The sequence below is a fragment of the Mya arenaria genome, chromosome 16 (genome assembly GCF_026914265.1).
Source record: "Mya arenaria isolate MELC-2E11 chromosome 16, ASM2691426v1".
Taxonomy (NCBI): Eukaryota; Metazoa; Mollusca; class Bivalvia; order Myida; family Myidae; genus Mya; species Mya arenaria.
In genome coordinates, this window is record NC_069137.1 from 29,982,780 (window position 1) to 30,005,470 (window position 22,691).

General features: G+C 45.4%; 1 protein-coding gene across 1 annotated transcript; it reads right to left on the minus strand.

Moving 5' to 3' along the window:
- Nucleotides 1-4,407: 4,407 nt before the first annotated feature.
- On the minus strand, nt 4,408-20,888 carry LOC128221129 (uncharacterized; the record flags this gene model as incomplete). The annotated part of the gene is given in 9 exon segments (XM_052929586.1): nt 4,408-4,471; nt 5,010-5,066; nt 6,432-6,537; nt 7,369-7,437; nt 7,729-7,823; nt 19,282-19,375; nt 19,976-20,047; nt 20,224-20,306; nt 20,807-20,888. Coding segments are annotated over 9 exon segments (698 nt in total), but the record flags the coding sequence as incomplete, so codon positions are not given.
- Nucleotides 20,889-22,691: the final 1,803 nt, after the last annotated feature.

Below are 22,691 nucleotides of genomic sequence, written 5' to 3' on the forward strand. Positions count from 1 at the left end.
TGCTTTCTTTATTGAGACATGAACTGGCATAACTTCTCTATGCTGTCTTTATTGAGGCGTGTGCTGTTATAACTATATATACTGTTTCGTAATGAGACATGAACTGGCATAACTTCTCTATGCTGTCTTTAATTGAGGCGTATGCTGTTATAACTATACTATAAGCTTTCTTTATTGAGACATGTACTGCATAACTTCTCTATGCTGTCTTTATTGAGGCGTGTGCTGTTATAACTATACTATACTGCTTTCTTTATTGAGACATGAACTGGCATAACTTCTCTATGCTGTCTTTATTGAGGCGTATGCTGTTATAACTATACTATACTGCTTTCTTTATTGAGACATGAACTGGCATAACTTCTCTATGCTGTCTTTATGAGGCGTGTGCTGTTATAACTATACTATACTGCTTTCTTTATTGGAGACATGTACTGGCATAACTTCTCTATGCTGTCTTTATTGAGGCGTTGTGCTGTTATAACTATACTATACTGCTTCTTATTGAGACATGAACTGGCATAACTTCTCTATGCTGTCTTTATTGAGGCGTATGCTGTTAAACTATACTATACTGCTTTCTTTATTGAGACATGAACTGGCATAACTTCTCTATGCGTCTTTATTGAGGCGTAGCTGTTATAACTATACTATACTGCTTTCTTTATTGAGCATGTACTGGCATAACTTCTCTATGCTGTCTTTATTGAGGCGTGTGCTGTTAAACTACATATACTGCTTTCTTTATTGAGACATGTACTGGCATAACTTCTCTATGCTGTCTTTATTGAGGCGTGTGCTGTTATAACTATACTATACTGCTTTCTTTATTGAGACATGTACTGGCATAACTTCTCTATGCTGTCTTTATTGAGGCGTGTTCTGTTAACTATACTATACTGCTTTCTTTATTGAGACATGAACTGGCATAACTTCTCTATGCTGTCTTTATTGAGGCGTATGCTGTTATAACTATACTATACTGCTTTCTTTATTGAGACATGAACTGGCATAACTTCTCTATGCTGTCTTTATTGAGGCGTGTGCTGTTATAACTATACTATACTGCTTCTTTATTGAGACATGAACTGGCATAACTTCTCTATGCTGTCTTTATTGAGGCGTGTGCTGTTATAACTATACTATACTGCTTTCTTTATTGAGACATGAACTGCATAACTTCTCTATGCTGTCTTTATTGAGGCGTGTGCTGTTATAACTATACTATACTGCTTTCTTTATTGAGAATGTACTGGCATAACTTCTCTATGCTGTCTTTATTGAGGCGTAGTGCTGTTATAACTATACTATACTGCTTTCTTTATTGAGACATGTAACTGGCATAACTTCTCTATGCTGTCTTTATTGAGGCGTGTGCTGTTATAACTATACTATACTGCTTTCTTTATTGAGACATGTAACTGGCATAACTTCTCTATGCTGTCTTTATTGAGGCGTGTGCTGTTATAACTATACTATACTGCTTTCTTTATTGAGACATGTAACTGGCATAACTTCTCTATGCTGTCTTTATTGAGGCGTGTGCTGTTATAACTATACTATACTGCTTTCTTTATTGAGACATGTACTGGCATAACTTCTCTATGCTGTCTTTATTGAGGCGTATGCTGTTATAACTATACTATACTGCTTTCTTTATTGAGACATGTAACTGGCATAACTTCTCTATGCTGTCTTTATTGAGGCGTATGCTGTTATAACTATACTATACTGCTTTCTTTATTGAGACATGAACTGGATAACTTCTCTATGCTGTCTTTATGAGGCGTATGCTGTTATAACTATACTATACTGCTTTCTTTATTGAGAATGAACTGGCATAACTTTCTATGCTGTCTTTATTGAGGCGTGTGCTGTTTATAACTATACTATACTGCTTTCTTTATTGAGACATGTACTGGCATAACTTCTCTATGCTGTCTTTATTGAGGCGTGTGCTGTTATAACTATACTATACTGCTTTCTTTATTGAGACATGTACTGGCATAACTTCTCTATGCTGTCTTTATTGAGGCGTATGCTGTTATAACTATACTATACTGCTTTCTTTATTGAGACATGAACTGGCATAACTTCTCTATGCTGTCTTTATTGAGGCGTATATGCTGTTATAACTATACTATACTGCTTTCTTATTGAGACATGAACTGGCATAACTTCTCTATGCTGTCTTTATTGAGGCGTGTGCTGTTATAACTATACTATACTGCTTTCTTTTGAGACATGAACTGGCATAACTTCTCTATGCTGTCTTTATTGAGGCGTGTGCTGTTATAATATACTATACTGCTTTCTTTATTGAGACATGTACTGGCATAACTTCTCTATGCTGTCTTTATTGAGGCGTGTGCTGTTATAACTATACTATACTGCTTTCTTTATTGAGACATGAACTGGCATAACTTCTCTATGCTGTCTTTATTGAGGCGTGTGCTGTTATAACTATACTATACTGCTTTCTTTATTGAGACATGAACTGGCATAACTTCTCTATGCTGTCTTTATTGAGGCGTGTGCTGTTATAACTATACTATACTGCTTTCTTTATTGAGACATGTACTTTCATAACTTCTCTATGCTGTCTTTATTGAGGCGTGTGCTGTTATAACTATACTATACTGCTTTCTTTATTGAGACATGTACTGGCATAACTTCTCTATGCTGTCTTTATTGAGGCTGTGCTGTTATAACTATACTATACTGCTTTCTTTATTGAGACATGAACTGGCATAACTTCTCTATGCTGTCTTTATTGAGGCGTGTGCTGTTATAACTATACTATACTGTTTCGTAATTGAGACATGTACTGGCATAACTTCTCTATGCTGTCTTTATTGAGGCGTGTGCTGTTATAACTATACTATACTGCTTTCTTTATTGAGACATGTACTGGCATAACTTCTCTATGCTGTCTTTATTGAGGCGTGTGCTGTTATAACTATACTATACTGTTTCGTAATTGAGACATGTACTGGCATAACTTCTCTATGCTGTCTTTATTGAGGCGTGTGCTGTTATAACTATACTATACTGTTTCGTAATTGAGACATGAACTGGCATAACTTCTCTATGCTGTCTTTATTGAGGCGTATGCTGTTATAACTATACTATACTGTTTCGTAATTGAGACATGTACTGGCATAACTTCTCTATGCTGTCTTTATTGAGGCGTATGCTGTTATAACTATACTATACTGTTTCGTAATTGAGACATGAACTGGCATAACTTCTCTATGCTGTCTTTATTGAGGCGTGTGCTGTTATAACTATACTATACTGCTTTCTTTATTGAGACATGAACTGGCATAACTTCTCTATGCTGTCTTTATTGAGGCGTATGCTGTTATAACTATACTATACTGCTTTCTTTATTGAGACATGTACTGGCATAACTTCTCTATGCTGTCTTTATTGAGGCGTGTGCTGTTATAACTATACTATACTGTTTCGTAATTGAGACATGTACTGGCATAACTTCTCTATGCTGTCTTTATTGAGGCGTGTGCTGTTATAACTATACTATACTGTTTCGTAATTGAGACATGAACTGGCATAACTTCTCTATGCTGTCTTTATTGAGGCGTATGCTGTTATAACTATACTATACTGCTTCGTAATTGAGACATGTACTGGCATAACTTCTCTATGCTGTCTTTATTGAGGCGTATGCTGTTATAACTATACTATACTGTTTCGTAATTGAGACATGAACTGGCATAACTTCTCTATGCTGTCTTTATTGAGGCGTATGCTGTTATAACTATACTATACTGCTTTCTTTATTGAGACATGAACTGGCATAACTTCTCTATGCTGTCTTTATTGAGGCGTGTGCTGTTATAACTATACTATACTGCTTTCTTTATTGAGACATGTACTGGCATAACTTCTCTATGCTGTCTTTATTGAGGCGTGTGCTGTTATAACTATACTATACTGCTTTCTTTATTGAGACATGTACTGGCATAACTTCTCTATGCTGTCTTTATTGAGGCGTATGCTGTTATAACTATACTATACTGCTTTCTTTATTGAGACATGTACTGGCATAACTTCTCTATGCTGTCTTTATTGAGGCGTGTGCTGTTATAACTATACTATACTGCTTTCTTTATTGAGACATGTACTGGCATAACTTCTCTATGCTGTCTTTATTGAGGCGTATGCTGTTATAACTATACTATACTGTTTCGTAATTGAGACATGAACTGGCATAACTTCTCTATGCTGTCTTTATTGAGGCGTGTGCTGTTATAACTATACTATACTGCTTTCTTTATTGAGACATGTACTGATATCACTAAGCTATACAATTTCCTGTTTTAGGTATGTTTTAAACATGACAAATACAACTAAACTTTGCGATAAAAGAAGGGTTCATCTTACTTCGGATTAGAGTACTCGGATGAAAAGTTTAGAACTGACTGAACCCACTGGAAAACAAGACCACCTGAAAAGATGTGACAAGACTTCAAAAATAAGGCAAAGTAAATGAATATGAATACCAGTTTTCACATTGATTTCAACATTATGTGGTAATCATACATTGCACCTTTAAAAGTATAACCCTGGTTTATATTTGGTTTCAACTTTCATAGTTTTAGTACGTTTCAGCTACAAACTCACGTGAGTCATCAACAAGCTACCGCGCTTTGCATCATTTGTTTCGAATTAAAACAACAACAACTTAGTGTTATTTCATTTCCGTAGAGTGACTTACACTATTTGATATGTTTGTTAATTTGCCTGTATAGTATTTGATGTAGTATTACGTCGGTCATCTTTAATTTATTAACTAAGGCAACCATGAGTCATGTATTTATTTAATCTATTTGTTTGGCAAGTTAATGCTGCCCCCAGGAACTTTGCCTTCACTTGGTTCTTCCATGTGTTCAAATCAAAGACGACATGGTTGAGATTTCTTGTTCCTATTTCTATCTGTGCACGTGGTACACACAGTGACCCTTGTTGATCGTGTGTTTTCTTACCTCCAGGAAGGCCGGACGTTGTGGGTCCTGCAGTTGTTGTGGTGGTTGACTGGAGGACTGTACAAAAGTTATAATATACTTGCTGTATAAGAATTTATACACACAATGGTGAAGCATTTGTCTTGGTATTATTATTATTTAAATAATGTTGCTTTAACAAAACGTATAAAGGGCATTCAATGATATCGCGCATACACGTGCACATGCTAAAATGATTGATTGGACTTATATATGTTAAAGTAGACATGCATATATTAAAAGTAGGTGGTAACACCCGTTTTCGTTCATTGTATTCATGTTCATTTTCAGTAGAACCCGGGACTCATGAGTGTGATACGCGGTATTCCAAGCCATTTTAAGTACGCGGTATTCTGAGCCATTTTCAGTAAAACCCGGGTCTCAATTGGATGGTACGTGGTATTCATGGCCATTTTGAGTAGTACCCGGGACTCAAGAGGATGCTACGTGGTATTCATGATCATTTTCAGTAGTACCCGGGACTCACGAGTGTGGTACGCGGTATTTTAAGCCGTTTTCAGTAGAACCCGGGACTCACGTGGGTGCAAAGCGGTATTCATGGTCATTTTCAGTAGTACCCGGACTCACGAGTGTGGTAAGCGGTATTCTTTACCGTTTTTGTGAAGTACCCGGGACTCAAGAGGTTGGTAAGCGGTATTCTTTACCGTTTTTGTGAAGTACCCGGGACTCAAGAGGTTGGTAAGCGGTATTCTTTACCGTTTTTGTGAAGTACCCGGGACTCAAGAGGTTGGTGCGCGGTATTCATGGCCATTTTGAGAAGTAACCGTGACTCAAAAGGCTGGTACGCAGTATTCATGGCCATTTTGAGAAGTACCCGTGACTCAAGAGGTTGGTACGCGGTATTCATGGTCATTTTAAGTAGAACTCTGGACTCACGAGTATGGTTCGCGGTATATTCTTTGCCATTTTGAAAAGTACCCGAGACTCAAGAGAGTGGTAAGAGTATTCTTGGCCATTTGAAGTAGTACCTGTGACTCAAGACTGTAATACGTGATATATTCATGGCCATTTTGAGTAGTTTCAGTGATTTCAAGAGGGTAATACGCGGTATATTCATGGCCATTTTAAGTAGTACCCGGGATTTCAAGACGTGGTATATTCATGGCCATTTTAAGTAGTACCCGGGATTCAAGAGGGTGGTACGCGGTTTTCATGACCGTTTTGAGTAGTACCCTGGACTCACGAGTATGGTACGCGGTATTCATGGCAATTTTTAGTAGTACCCGTGACTCAAGTGGGTGGAACGCGGTATAAGAAAACTCTAAAGATGGCATTAATGGTAAGAAGGAAATATGCGTTTATTTGTCGCTCGTTTTTATTTTGAGATACAGTATTGTAAACGTATTGTAGTGTAAATTACAGGGACAAGAAAACATAACGTACTTTGTTTGCATTCCCTGTTGCAGACATCAGTCGAGCAGCATGTTTCACACCGAGGACCGGCCACGTCAATGAATCGCTTGCCGAAAATGTTAGATCCAGTACACGTCTGATGTCAGAATAGGGAAATTACAGGGGTTATCCAAATGTATTGCGATTATGTAAGGAACATGGACAATGATCATTTTTATAAATATTTTATATTTTGAAGTACAACATGTACAGCATAGTACAGCCCATCAACTGGCAGTAGGTCCAAACTATTAAACACGATACGATGACTTAACCACATACAGTTCTTGATAGTGAAAAACACGTTGATATTATTCTACTTACACATATAATACATCCTGAATTATTATTTATATCGATCTATAAAAACATTCATCATTCCTGTTGAAAACTGCAACCTATAGACTAAACTCTAACCAAGGAAAAAGCATGTAATACCATGTATTTCTAAATCCTGAGAGTAAACAATTCATGCGAGGGCATTACCAGGACATATATCGGACCAGGGCATTACCAGAACATATATCGGACAAGGGCATTACCAGGACATATACCGGACAAGGGCATTACCAGAACATATATCGGTCCAGGGCATTACCAGAACATATATCGGTCCAGGGCATTACCAGAACATATATCGGTCCAGGGCATTACCAGAACATATATCGGTCCAGGGCATTACCAGGACATATATCGGTCCAGGGCATTACCAGAACATATATCGGTCCAGGGCATTACCAGGACATATATCGGACAATGGCATTACCAGAACATATATCGGACAAGGGCATTACCAGGACATATACCGGACAAGGGCATTACCCGAACATATACCGGACAAGGGCATTACCAGATCATATACAAGGTCACCATAACAAATATCGGTACACGACAAACACACAGTTTCCAAAGGATAAACTTTACTTACGTCCTTGAGCACACACGTGGAAGTGAAGGTCATGTTTCCAAAAACAATGTCACCTCGCACCTTACATTCCTGGCAACAGGGAAATTTGGCACGTTATGCGATTGACATGTGAAAAGAATGATGAGTATTTCTATTATAGTCATTCATTTAACAGGTAAACCTTTGTGTTATTTTCTAAATGAAACAATAACAACAAACAAAAAAAACGTTGAAATGTTTTATCGTTCCAATAATGATGCTAGCATCATTTGGTGTATTAATTCAGTTTGAATAAAGAGGGGTTAGTAACAATCAAATCCATGCACAACGCGCTTTTCACCAGCCAATAAAAAGCATTTATGTGTGATCGGTATAACTTACATGGTCCTGTGCACAGAACTCGACGTCATGGCAACGACCAGAGGGGTAGGGGTTGACACAGTTGTAGCACACAGGACCTCTGTTGACTGGGTAATCTGTAAAGAATCGACATTCTAAATAAATTCTAAATCATCTTGGCAACAACGACGAGCCCACTACCAAGCCGAGCGAGGTCCAGTGTATACAATATGTCAACAACGCCGAGCCCACTTCCAAGCCGAGCGAGGTCCAGTGTATACAATATGTCAACAACGCCGAACCCACTTCCAAGCCGAGCGAGGTCCAGTGTATACAATATGTCAACAACGCCGAGCCCACTTCCAAGCCGAGCGAGGTCCAGTGTATACAATATGTCAACAACGCCGAGCCCACTTCCAAGCCGAGCGAGGTCCAGTGTATACAATATGTCAACAACGCCGAGCCCACTTCCAAGCCGAGCGAGGTCCAGTGTATACAATATGTCAACAACGACGAGTCCACTTCCAAGCCGAGCGAGGTCCAGTGTATGCCATATGTCAACAACGACGAGCCCACTACCAAGCCGAGCGAGGTCCAGTGTATGCCATATGTCAACAACGCCGAGCCCACTACCAAGCCGAGCGAGGTCCAGTGTATGCCATATGTCAACAACGCCGAGCCCACTACCAAGCCGAGCGAGGTCCAGTGTATACCATATGTCAACAACGCCGAGCCCACTTACCAAGCCGAGCGAGGTCCAGTGTATACAATATGTCAACAACGCCGAGCCCACTACCAAGCCGAGCGAGGTCCAGTGTATACAATATGTCAACAAAGCCGAGCCCTACTTCCAAGCCGAGCGAGGTCCAGTGTATACAATATGTCAACAACGCCGAGCCCACTTCCAAGCCGAGCGAGGTCCAGTGTATGCCAATATGTCAACCACGCCGAGCCCACTACCAAGCCGAGCGAGGTCCAGTGTATACAATATGTCAACAACGCCGAGCCCACTTACCAAGCCGAGCGAGGTCCAGTGTATACAATATGTCAACAACGCCGAGCCCACTTCCAAGCCGAGCGAGGTCCAGTGTATACAATATGCCAACAACGCCGAGCCCACTACCAAGCCGAGCGAGGTCCAGTGTATACAATATGTCAACAACGCCGAGCCCACTTCCAAGCCGAGCGAGGTCCAGTGTATACAATATGTCAACAACGCCGAGCCCACTTCCAAGCCGAGCGAGGTCCAGTGTGTACAATATGTCAACAACGCCGAGCCCACTACCAAGCCGAGCGAGGTCCAGTGTATACCATATGTCAACAACGACGAGCCCACTACCAAGCCGAGCGAGGTCCAGTGTATACAATATGTCAACAACGCCGAGCCCACTTCCAAGCCGAGCGAGGTCCAGTGTATACAATATGTCAACAACGCCGAGCCCACTTCCAAGCCGAGCGAGGTCCAGTGTATACAATATGTCAACAACGCCGAGCCCACTACCAAGCCGAGCGAAGTCCAGTGTATACCATATGTCAACAACGACGAGCCCACTACCAAGCCGAGCGAGGTCCAGTGTATACAATATGTCAACAACGACGAGCCCACTACCAAGCCGAGCGAGGTCCATTGTATACCATATGCTAACAAAGCCGAGCCCACCACCAAGCTGAGCGAGGTCCATTGTATACCATATGTCAACAACGCCGAGCCCACTACCAAGCTGAGCGAGGTCCAGTGTATACAATATGTCAACAACGCCGAGCCCACTACCAAGCCGAGCGAGGTCCAGTGTATACCATATGCTAACAAAGCCGAGCCCACTACCAAGCTGAGCGAGGTCCAGTGTATACCATATGTCAACAACGCCGAGCCCACTACCAAGCCGAGCGAGGTCCAGTGTATACCATATGCTAACAAAGCCGAGCCCACTACCAAGCCGAGCGAGGTCCAGTGTATGCCATATGGCAACAACGACGAGCCCACTACCAAGCCGAGCGAGGTCCAGTGTATGCCATATGTCAACAACGACGAGCCCACTACCAAGCCGAGCGAGGGCCAGTGTGAGAGGTCCAGTGTTAGCCATGTGGCAACAACGACGAGCCCACTACCAAGCCGAGCGAGGTCCAGTGTATGCCATATGGCAACAACGACGAGCCCACTACCGAGCCGAGCGAGGGCCAGTGTATGCCATAATATGGCAGCAACGACACACTTACTACCAAGCCGAGCGAGGTCCAGTGTATGCCATATGTCAACAACGACGAGCCCACTACCAAGCCGAGCGAGGTCCAGTGTATGCCATATGTCAACAACGACGAGTCTACTACCAAGCCGAGCGAGGTCCAGTGTATGCCATATGTCAACAACGACGAGTCTACTACCAAGCCGAGCAAGGTCCAGTGTATGCCATATGGCAACAACGACGAGCCCACTACCAAGCCGAGCGAGGTCCAGTGTATGCCATATGTCAACAACGACGAGTCCACTACCAAGCCGAGCGAGGTTCAGTGTATGCCATATGGCAACAATGCCGAACCCAATACCAAGACGAGCGAGGTTCAGTGTATGCCATATGGCAACAACGACGAGCCCACTACCAAGCCGAGCGAGGTCCAGTGTATGTCATATGGCAACAACGACGAGTCCACTACCAAGCCGAGCAAGGTCCAGTGTATGCCATATGTCAACAACGACGAGCCCACTACCAAGGCGAGCGAGGGCCAGTGTGCGAGGTCCAGTGTATGCCATATGGCAACAACGACGAGCCCACTACCAAGCCGAGCAAGGTCCAGTGCATGCCATATGGCAACAACGCCGAACCCACTTCCAAGACGAGCGAGGTTCAGTGTATGCCATATGGCAACACCGCCGAACCCACTTCCAAGACGAGCAAGGTTCAGTGTATGCCATATGGCAACCACGCCGAACCCACTTCCAAGACGAGTGAGGTTCAGTGTATGCCATATCGCAACAACGCCGAACCCACTTCCAAGACGAGCGAGGTTCAGTGTATGCCATATGGCAACAACGACGTGCCCACTTTCAAGACGAGCGAGGTTCAGTGTATGCCATATGGCAACAACGACGAACCCACTTCCAAGACGAGCAAGGTTCAGTGTATGCCATATGGCAACAACGACGTGCCCACTTCCAAGACGAGCGAGGTCCAGTGTATGCCATATGTCAACAACGAGGAGCCCAATTCCAAGACGAGCGAGGTCCAGTGTATGCCATATGGTAACAACGACGAGCCCACTTTCAAGACTAGCGAGGTTCAGTGTATGCCATATCGCAACAACGACGAGCCCACTTCCAAGACGAGCGAGGTTCAGTGTATGCCATATGGCAACAACGACGAGCCCACTTTCAAGACTAGCGAGGTTCAGTGTATGCCATATGGCAACAACGACGAGCCTGCTACCAAGGCGAGCTAGGTTCAGTGTATGCCATATAGCAACAACGCCGAACCCACTAACAAGCCGAGCGAGGTTCAGTGTATGCCATATGGCAACCACGCCGAACCCACTTCCAAGACGAGCAAGGTTAAGTGTATGCCATATGGCAACAACGCCGAACACCACTACCGATCCGAGCAAGGTTCAGTTTATGCCATATGGCAACAACGACGAGCCCACTTCCAAGACGAGCAAGGTCCAGCGTTTGCCATATGGCAACAACGACGAGCCCACTTCCAAGACGAGCAAGGTCCAGTGTATGCCATATGAAAACAACTAGGAGCCCACTTCCAAGACGAGCAAGGTTCAGTGTATGCCATATGGCAACAATGACGAGCCCACTTCCAAGACGAGCAAGGTCCAGTGTATGCCATATGACAACAACGACGAGCCCACTTTCAAGACGAGTGAGGTTCAGTGTATGCCATATGGCAACAACGACGAGCCCGATACCAAGACGAGCAAGGTTCAGTGTATGCCATATGACAACAACGACGAGCCCACTTTCAAGACGAGCAATGTTCAGTGTATGCCATATGGCAACAACGACGAGCCCGATACCAAGACGAGCAAGGTTCAGTGTATGCCATATGACAACAACGACGAACCCACTTCCAAGACGGGCGAGGTCCAGTGTATGCCATATGTCAACAACGACGAGCCCACTTCCAAGACGAGCGAGGTTCAGTGTATGCCATATGTCAACAACGACGAGCCCACTTTCAAGACTAGCGAGGTTCAGTGTATGCCATATGGCAACAACGACGAGCCTGCTACCAAGGCGAGCTAGGTTCACTGTATGCCATATAGCAACAACGCCGAGCCCACTACCAAGCCGAGCGAGGTCCAGTGTATACAATATGTCAACAACGACGAGCCCACTACCAAGCCGAGCGAGGTCCAGTGTATGCCATATGTCAACAACGCCGAGCCCACTACCAAGCCGAGCGAGGTCCATTGTATACCATATGCTAACAAAGCCGAGCCCACTACCAAGCTGAGCGAGGTCCAGTGTATACCATATGTCAACAACGCCGAGCCCACTACCAAGCTGAGCGAGGTCCAGTGTAAACAATATGTCAACAACGCCGAGCCCACTACCAAGCCGAGCGAGGTCCAGTGTATACCATATGCTAACAAAGCCGAGCCCACTACCAAGCTGAGCGAGGTCCAGTGTATACCATATGTCAACAACGACGAGTCCACTACCAAGCCGAGCGAGGTCCAGTGTATACCATATGCCAACAACGACGAGCCCACTACCAAGCCGAGCGAGGTCCAGTGTATGCCATATGGCAACAACGACGATCCCAATACCAAGACGAGCGAGGTTCAGTGTATGCCATATGGCAACAACGACGAACCCACTTCCAAGACGAGCAAGGTTCAGTGTATGCCATATGCCAACAACGAGGAGCCCAATTCCAAGACGAGCAAGGTGCAGTGTATGCCATATGGTAACAACGACGAGCCCACTTTCAAGACTAGCGAGGTTCAGTGTATGCCATATGGCAACAACGACGAGCCTGCTACCAAGGCGAGCTAGGTTCAGTGTATGCCATATAGCAACAACGCCGAACCCACTACCAAGCCGAGCGAGGTTCAGTGTATGCCATATGGCAACCACGCCGAACCCACTTCCAAGACGAGCAAGGTTCAGTGTATGCCATATGGCAACAACGCCGAACACCACTACCGATCCGAGCAAGGTTCAGTTTATGCCATATGGCAACAACGACGAGCCCACTTCCAAGACGAGCAAGGTCCAGCGTTTGCCATATGGCAACAACGACGAGCCCACTTCCAAGACGAGCAAGGTTCAGTGTATGCCATATGAAAACAACTAGGAGCCCACTTCCAAGACGAGCAAGGTTCAGTGTATGCTATATGGCAACAACGACGAGCCCACTTCCAAGACGAGCAAGGTTCAGTGTATGCCATATCGCAACAACGACGAGCCCACTTCCAAGACGAGCAAGGTTCAGTGTATGCCATATGAAAACAACTAGGAGCCCACTTCCAAGACGAGCAAGGTCCAGTGTATGCCATATGAAAACAACTAGGAGCCCACTTCCAAGACGAGCAAGGTCCAGTGTATGCCATATGGCAACAACGACGAGCCCACTACCAAGCCGAGCGAGGTCCAGTGTATGCCATATGGCAACAACGACGAGCCCACTACCAAGCCGAGCAAGGTCCAGTGTATGCCATATGGCAACAACGACGAGCCCACTACCAAGCCGAGCAAGGTCCAGTGTATGCCATATGTCAACAACGACGAGCCCACTACCAAGCCGAGCAATGTTCAGTGTATGCCATATGGCAACAACGACGAGCCCACTACCAAGCCGAGCGAGGTCCAGTGTATGCCATATGGCAACAACGACGAGCCCACTTCCAAGCCGAGCGAGTTCCAGTGTATGCCATATGTCAACAACGACGAGCCCACTTCCAAGCCGAGCAAGGTCCAGTGTATGCCATATGGCAACAACGACGAGCCCACTACCAAGCCGAGCGAGGTCCAGTGTATGCCATATGTCAACAACGACGAGCCCACTTCCAAGACGAGCGATGTCCAGTGTATGCCATATCGCAACAACGACGAGCCCACTTCCAAGACGAGCGAGGTCCAGTGTATGCCATATCGCAACAACGACGAGCCCACTTCCAAGACGAGCAAGGTCCAGTGTATGCCATATGGCAACAACGACGAGCCCACTACCAAGCCGAGCGAGGTCCAGTGTATGCCATATGGAAACCACGCCAAACCCACTTCCAAGACGAGCGAGGATCAGTGTATGCTATATTGCAACCACGCCGAACCCACTTCCAAGACGAGCGAGGTTCACTGCATGCCATATGGCAACAACGACGAGCCCACTACCAAGCCGAGCGAGGTTCAGTGTATGCCATATGGCAACCACGCCGAACCCAATACCAAGACGAGCGAGGTTCAGTGTATGCCATATGGCAACAACGACGAACCCAATACCAAGACGAGCGAGGTTCAGTGTATGCCATATGGCAACAACGACGATCCCAATACCAAGACGAGCGAGGTTCAGTGTATGTCATATGGCAACAATGCCGAACCCACTTCCATGACGAGCGAGGTTCAGTGTATGCCATATGGCAACCACACCGAACCCACTTTTATGACGAGCGAGGTTCAGTGTATGCCATATGGCAACCACGCCGAACCCACTTCCAAGACGAGCGAGGTTCAGTGTATGCCATATGGCAACCACGCCGAACCCACTTCCAAGACGAGCGAGGTTCAGTGTATGCCATATGGCAACCACGCCGAACCCACTTCCATGACGAGCGAGGTTCAGTGCATGCCATATGGCAATCACGACGAGCCCACTTCCAAGACGGGCGAGGTTCAGTGTATGCCATATGGCAACCACGCCGAACCCACTTCCAAGACGAGCGAGGTTCAGTGCATGCCATATGACAACCACGCCGAACCCACTACCAAGCCGAGCGAGGTTCAGTGCATGCCATATGGCAACCACGACGAACCCACTTCCAAGACGAGCGAGGTTCTGTGCATGCCATATGGCAACCACGCCGAACCCACTTCCAAGACGGGCGAGGTTCAGTGGATGCCATATGGCAACCACGACGAGCCCACTTCCAAGACGGGCGAGGTCCAGTGTTTGCCATATGACAACAACGACGAGCCCACTTTCAAGACGAGCGAGGTTCAGTGTATGCCATATGTCAACAACGACGATCCCACTTCCAAGACGAGTGAGGTTCAGTGTATGTCATATGGCAACAATGGCGAACCCAATACCAAGACGAGCGAGGTCCAGTGTATGCCATATGGCAACAATGGCGAACCCAATACCAAGACGAGCGAGGTTCAGTGTATGTCATATGGCAACAATGGCGAACCCACTTCCAAGACGAGCAAGGTTCAGTGTATGCCATATGGCAACAACGACGAACCCACTTCCAAGACGAGCAAGGTTCAGTGTATGCCATATGGCAACAACGACGAACCCACTTCCAAGACGAGCAAGGTTCAGTGTATGCCATATGGCAACAACGACGTGCCCACTTCCAAGACGAGCAAGGTTCAGTGTATGCCATATGGCAACAACGACGAGCCCACTTCCAAGACGGGCGAGGTCCAGTGTATGCCATATGGCAACAACGACGAACCCACTTCCAAGACGAGCGAGGTTCAGTGTATGCCATATGGCAACAACGACGTGCCCACTTCCAAGACGAGCAAGGTTCAGTGTATGCCATATGGCAACAACGACGTGCCCACTTCCAAGACGAGCGAGGTTCAGTGTATGCCATATGGCAACAACGACGAACCAACTTCCAAGACGAGCGAGGTTCAGTGTATGCCATATGGCAACCACGACGATCCCAATACCAAGACGAGCGAGGTTCAGTGTATGCCATATGGCAACAACGACGATCCCAATACCAAGACGAGCGAGGTTCAGTGTATGTCATATGGCAACAATGGCGAACCCACTTCCAAGACGAGCGAGGTTCAGTGTATGCCATATGGCAACAACGACGTGCCCACTTCCAAGACGAGCGAGGTTCAGTGTTTGCCATATGGCAACAACGACGAACCCACTTCCAAGACGAGCGAGGTTCAGTGTATGCCATATGGCAACAACGACGAACCCACTTCCAAGACGAGCGAGGTTCACTTCCAAGACGGGCGAGGTTCAGTGTATGTCATATGCCAACAACGACGAGCCCACTACCAAGACGAGCGAGGTCCAGTGTATGCCATATGGCAACCACGACGAACCCAATACCAAGACGAGCGAGGTTCAGTGTATGCCATATGGCAACCACGACGAACCCACTTCCAAGACGAGCGAGGTTCAGTGTATGCCATATGGCAACAACGACGAGCCCACTTCCAAGACGAGCGAGGTTCAGTGTATGCCATATGGCAACAACGACGTGCCCACTTCCAAGACGAGCGAGGTTCAGTGTATGCCATATGGCAACAACGACGTGCCCACTTCCAAGACGAGCGAGGTTCAGTGTATGCCATATGTCAACAACGACGAGCCCACTACCAAGCCGAGCGAGGTTCAGTGTATGCCATATGGCAACAACGACGAACCCACTTCCAAGACGAGCGAGGTTCAGTGTATGCCATATGGCAACAACGAGGAGCCCAATTCCAAGACGAGCGAGGTTCAGTGTATGCCATATGTCAACAACGAGGAGCCCAATTCCAAGACGAGCGAGGTTCAGTGTATGCCATATGGCAACAACGACGTGCCCACTTCCAAGACGGGCGAGGTTCAGTGTATGCCATATGTCAACAACGACGAACCCACTTCCAAGACGAGCGAGGTCCAGTGTATGCCATATGGCAACAACGACGAACCCAATACCAAGACGAGCGAGGTTCAGTGTATGCCATATGGCAACAACGACGAGCCCACTTCCAAGACGAGCGAGGTTCAGTGTATGCCATATGTCAACAACGACGATCCCACTTACAAGACGAGTGAGGTTCAGTGTATGCCATATGTCAACAACGACGAACCCATTTCCAAGACGAGCGAGGTTCAGTGTATGCCATATGTCAACAACGACGAACCCACTTCCAAGACGAGCGAGGTCCAGTGTATGCCATATGTCAACAACGACGAACCCATTTCCAAGACGAGCGAGGTTCAGTGTATGCCATATGTCAACAATGGCGAACCCAATACCAAGACGAGCGAGGTTCAGTGTATGCCATATGGCAACAACGACGAACCCAATACCAAGACGAGCGAGGTCCAGTGTATGCCATATGGCAACAACGACGAGCCCACTTCCAAGACGAGCAAGGTTCAGTGTATGCCATATCGCAACAACGACGAGCCCACTTCCAAGACGAGCAAGGTCCAGCGTATGCCATATGTCAACAACGACGAACCCACTTCCAAGACGAGCAAGGTTCAGTGTATGCCATATCGCAACAACGACGAGCCCACTTCCAAGACGAGCAAGGTCCAGCGTATGCCATATGTCAACAACGACGAACCCACTTCCAAGACGAGCAAGGTTCAGTGTATGCCATATCGCAACAACGACGAGCCCACTTCCAAGACGAGCAAGGTCCAGCGTATGCCATATGGCAACAACGACGTGCCCACTTTCAAGACGAGCGAGGTCCAGTGTATGCCATATGGAAACCACGCCGAACCCACTTCCAAGACGAGCGAGGATCAGTGTATGCTATATTGCAACCACGCCGAACCCACTTCCAAGACGAGCGAGGTTCACTGCATGCCATATGGCAACCACGCCGAACCCACTACCAAGCCGAGCAAGGTTCAGTGTATGCCATATGGCAACCACGTTGAACCCACTTCCAAGACGAGCGAGGTTCAGTGTATGCCATATGGCAACAACGACGAACCCAATACCAAGACGAGCGAGGTTCAGTGTATGCCATATGGCAACAATGGCGAACCCAATACCAAGACGAGCGAGGTTCAGTGTATGTCATATGGCAACAATGCCGAACCCACTTCCATGACGAGCGAGGTTCAGTGCATGCCATATGGCAACCACGCCGAACCCACTTCCAAGACGGGCGATGTTCAGTGGATGCCATATGTCAACAACGACGAGCCCACTTCCAAGACGAGCGAGGTTCAGTGTATGCCATATGGCAACAACGACGAGCCCACTTCCAAGCCGAGCGAGGTCCAGTGTATGCCATATGTCAACAACGACGAACCCACTTCCAAGACGAGCGAGGTTCAGTGTATGCCATATGTCAACCACGACGAACCCACTTCCAAGACGAGCGAGGTTCAGTGTATGCCATATGGCAACAACGACGATCCCACTTACAAGACGAGTGAGGTTCAGTGTATGCCATATGGCAACCACGACGAACCCACTTACAAGACGAGCGAGGTTCAGTGTATGCCAAATGGCAACAACGACGAGCCCACTACCAAGACGAGCGAGGTTCAGTGTATGCCATATGGCAACCACGCCGAACCCACTTCCAAGACGAGCAAGGTTCAGTATTTGCCATATGGTAACCACGCCGAACCCACTTACAAGACGAGCAATGTTCAGTGTATGCCATATGGCAACAACGACGAGCCCACTTCCAAGACGAGCGAGGTTCAGTGTATGCCATATGGCAACAACGACGAACCCACTTCCAAGACGAGCGAGGTTCAGTGTATGCCATATGTCAACCACGACGAACCCACTTCCAAGACGAGCGAGGTTCAGTGTATGCCATATGGCAACAACGACGATCCCACTTACAAGACGAGTGAGGTTCAGTGTATGCCATATGGCAACCACGACGAACCCACTTACAAGACGAGCGAGGTTCAGTGTATGCCAAATGGCAACAACGACGAGCCCACTACCAAGACGAGCGAGGTTCAGTGTATGCCATATGGCAACCACGCCGAACCCACTTCCAAGACGAGCAAGGTTCAGTATTTGCCATATGGTAACCACGCCGAACCCACTTACAAGACGAGCAATGTTCAGTGTATGCCATATGGCCACAACGACGAGCCCACTTCCAATACGAGCGAGGTCCAGTGTCACGTCACTTTGTTGTAAAGTCAGAAGTCCATACATTGTTCCCTATACCCTTCGCGGATATATGTTGTATTGCTAACTAGAAGCACAGGTTATCCATCTATGCTGTACAGTAATCATTATCGGCATTATGATCCGAATCACGTGACCCAGTTAACAATCTTGATTTTATTTTCGAGTTTTCAAAAAATAAAACGCTTTTGAACATAAAGATATAATTCATTTGAAATATTTAAATAAAACAATACGGAAGTGATATCAAATAAAACGAAGTTCTACAAAATCAAATTGATGAAATCCCGCTACATTTCGTAAGATGAGTTTAAATAATCAACTTAGATTTACCTTAAATTTAAGAGTCGAGACTGAATTTGAATTGAACAGTAAAATTAGTTGGCCAATACACTGAATTAAATCACTGGGCCATGTTTAGGGTAAGGAGTTATTTTGATTGCGGCCCTCGTCACTGCTCGTCAAGATAGATTACTGCGCAATCATATTATTGTCACATCAATAAGTGCAAACTATGTGACGTCATTGAGTTGTGTTATAAGAAGCTCAAGCCCATACCTGGTCCGCCGCACCCGACGTGGTTACATATGTCATTATTACAGCAATAAGTGCACGTTGTGGACCCATCTGTGCTTGAGGAATTTCGGCATACCTGAATGTTATAATATGAACAGATCAGATCATTACTGAAAACGTTGAAGATACAGTATTCGCTCTGTCGTAGTTTTTATAAAAGTGGTATATTGTGCCGCATCACTGTATCTGTAATGGCATTTTGATGGTGACACAGCAGTCTTCACAAGTTCAGTTGTTACACACATGAACATACAGTTTGATACAGTTTATTTCCAAATACATCTAGACAAAAATGTCCATGCGTATACATAATATAATTACGAAACATGTTTCTAAACATAGTCAAGGTCCAATATATTCATATAAGCAACTGATTAAAATTATAAATACATCAAATCATGCGACCAATGATATATCATCAATAAACTTACATTTAAGCGTGAAGTAGTTACACATATATATCGTTTGACCATGCTTAACCATAAATGTTCTTTTTTCTTTTGTTTAATGTACCATACCATTTGGTGAAAAAAACAATTTCTGCTTGAACATTACAGTTTCGATTACTGTTTCGGTGTTTTTGTAACATATTTCGGTTCTATGTGTGTGTAGGATGTTGGCCTATGTAGCGCTGGGCTAACAGAAGAACACCATGCTTGCAGAGAACAAAACTTACGTTTTCTGACATGCACCCCAAATGATACTCAGTCTCCTCAAACTCGTTAACCACTTCTTCAACCGTGCACACCTGCTCAAAGAAAACATTCAGTAATATAGTACCTCCATTTCCAACTACACGGTAAATGGTTTAATCGTAAAGAGCTACCGCTGAAAGTACGTTTCATTATATCATATTCTAATTCGGTTCGAACATACGGAGTACAATTGGAATATCACAAGAAGACTTTGATAAAGCAAAAAAACCTCCCCCGCCCCACAGTCCGCCACACGTTTGCACAGTCGGGGAGATGAGACGCCACGACATTGTAAACACGTCAACCCATCCACTGAAACAGTAGGCAAACCCATACAATGTATATACATACATACAGCCTAAAGCCACATTTAATGATAACGTATACTACAAAACACACATGAATTCATTGATATATATTAGATAAAGGTGAATCGCCTATCATATATCCGTCTAATTCCGCTTAAAAATCACACTTTATATGTTGCATTTTTGTTTGTTATTGTTTAATTTAAAAGAGTACGTGTAATGTTTCCATCAACACTGATCCTAAAAGAGAACTTTCTATTTGGAACCATGATGCAATTGATTCATAAATGTAAGTTGATTGATCTAACTAAGTACTAGGTTAAAGCTCATATAAATCACTCCCGTGTCCGTTTCTTGACACTCAGGCGTCCTTTTTGAGAGGCCATAAGTCATTTGACGGATTATACCGTGAGGCATAATTCAATTGTCATGTAAAGAAGGGGAACACACGCCTTACTTTGACTGCTACTATATCATTACATTGGTATCGTCACCCTAGCTGACCTTGTGAAAAGCTCTGTATGGACAAAATCACAACTGCAACCTTGCTGAATAGAAGCATTCTGAAATACAAGGAAAGAAGGATCAAGCGTTAAGTCATTTTTATAATAAAAGGTTGCGAGACAGGACGTGCACACGTATGTGTACATTTAGCTTAGACACGACGTGCACGCATACTTGTACATGTAGCTAGCTTGACACGACCTGAACGCATAATTGTACATGTTGCTAGCAAGACACGACCTGTGTGCGTACTTGTACATGTTGCTAAGCGAGACACGACATGTACGCGTACTTGTACATGTTGCTTGCGAGAGACAATCAGTATGCGTACTTGTACATGTAGCTAGCGAGACACGACATGTACGCGTACTTGTACATGTTGCTAGCGAGACACAACCTGTATGCGTACTTGTACATGTAGCTAGCGAGACACGACGTGTATGCGTACTTGTACATGTAGCTAGCGAGACACGACATGTATGCGTACTTGAACATATATCTAGCGAGACACGACGTGTATCCGTACTTGTACATGTAGCTGAGACACGACATGAACGCGTACTTGAACATACAGCTAGCGAGACACGACATGTACGCGTACTTGAACATATAGTTAGCGAGACACGACATGTACGCGTACTTGAACATATAGCTAGCGAGACACGACATGTACGCGTACTTGAACATATAGCTAGCGAGACACGACATGTACGCGTACTTGAACATATAGCTAGCGAGACACGACATGTACGCGTACTTGAACATACAGCTAGCGAGACACGACATGTACGCGTACTTGAACATATAGCTAGCGAGACACGACATGTACGCGTACTTGAACATATAGCTAGCGAGACACGACATGTACGCGTACTTGAACATACAGCTAGCGAGACATGACATGTACGCGTACTTATAAAAGGAGCTGAGACGCGAAGTGCACACGCGTACATGTACATAAAGATAGCGAAACACGACGTTTACGCGCACTTGGATATGGAGTTGAGGCACGACCTGTACGTGTACTTGTTCATATAGCTAGCGAAAGATGACGACGACGTGTACGCGTACTTTTGAGACTCAACGTGTAAATGTACGTGTACATGTAGCCGAGACACGACGTGTACGCGTACTTTTACATGTAGCTGAGACTCAACGTGTTAACGTACGTGTACATGTAGCTGAGACACAACGTGTTAACGTACGTGTACATGTAGCTGAGACACAACGTGTTAACGTACGTGTACATGTAGCTGAGACACAACGTGTTAACGTACGTGTACATGTAGCTGAGACAAGACGTGTTAACGTACGTGTACATGTAGCTGAGACACAACGTGTTAACGTACGTGTACATGTAGCTGAGACACAACGTGTTAACGTACGTGTACATGTAGCTGAGACACGACGTGTTAACGTACGTGTACATGTAGCTGAGACAAGACGTGTACGCGTACTTGTCCACGAAGCTGGGACACCACATGCACGCGTCTTTATACATGTAGTTGAGACACGACGTGTACGCGTAATTGTACATGTAGCTGAGACACGACGTGTACGCGTAATTGTACATGTAGCTGAGACACGACGTGTACGCGTAATTGTACATGTAGCTGAGACACGACGTGTACGCGTAAGTGTACATGCAGCTGAGACACGACGTGTACGCGTAATTGTACATGTAGCTGAGACACGACCAGAACGCGTACTTTTATATCTACCTGAGACACAACGTGTAAACGTACTTGTTTATATAGCTAGCGAGAAACGACATGTACGTGTACTTGCACATGTAGCTAGCGAGATACTAAGTATACGCGTACTTGCACGTGTAGCTAGCGAGATACTAAGTATACGCGTACTTGCACGTGTAGCTAGCGAGATA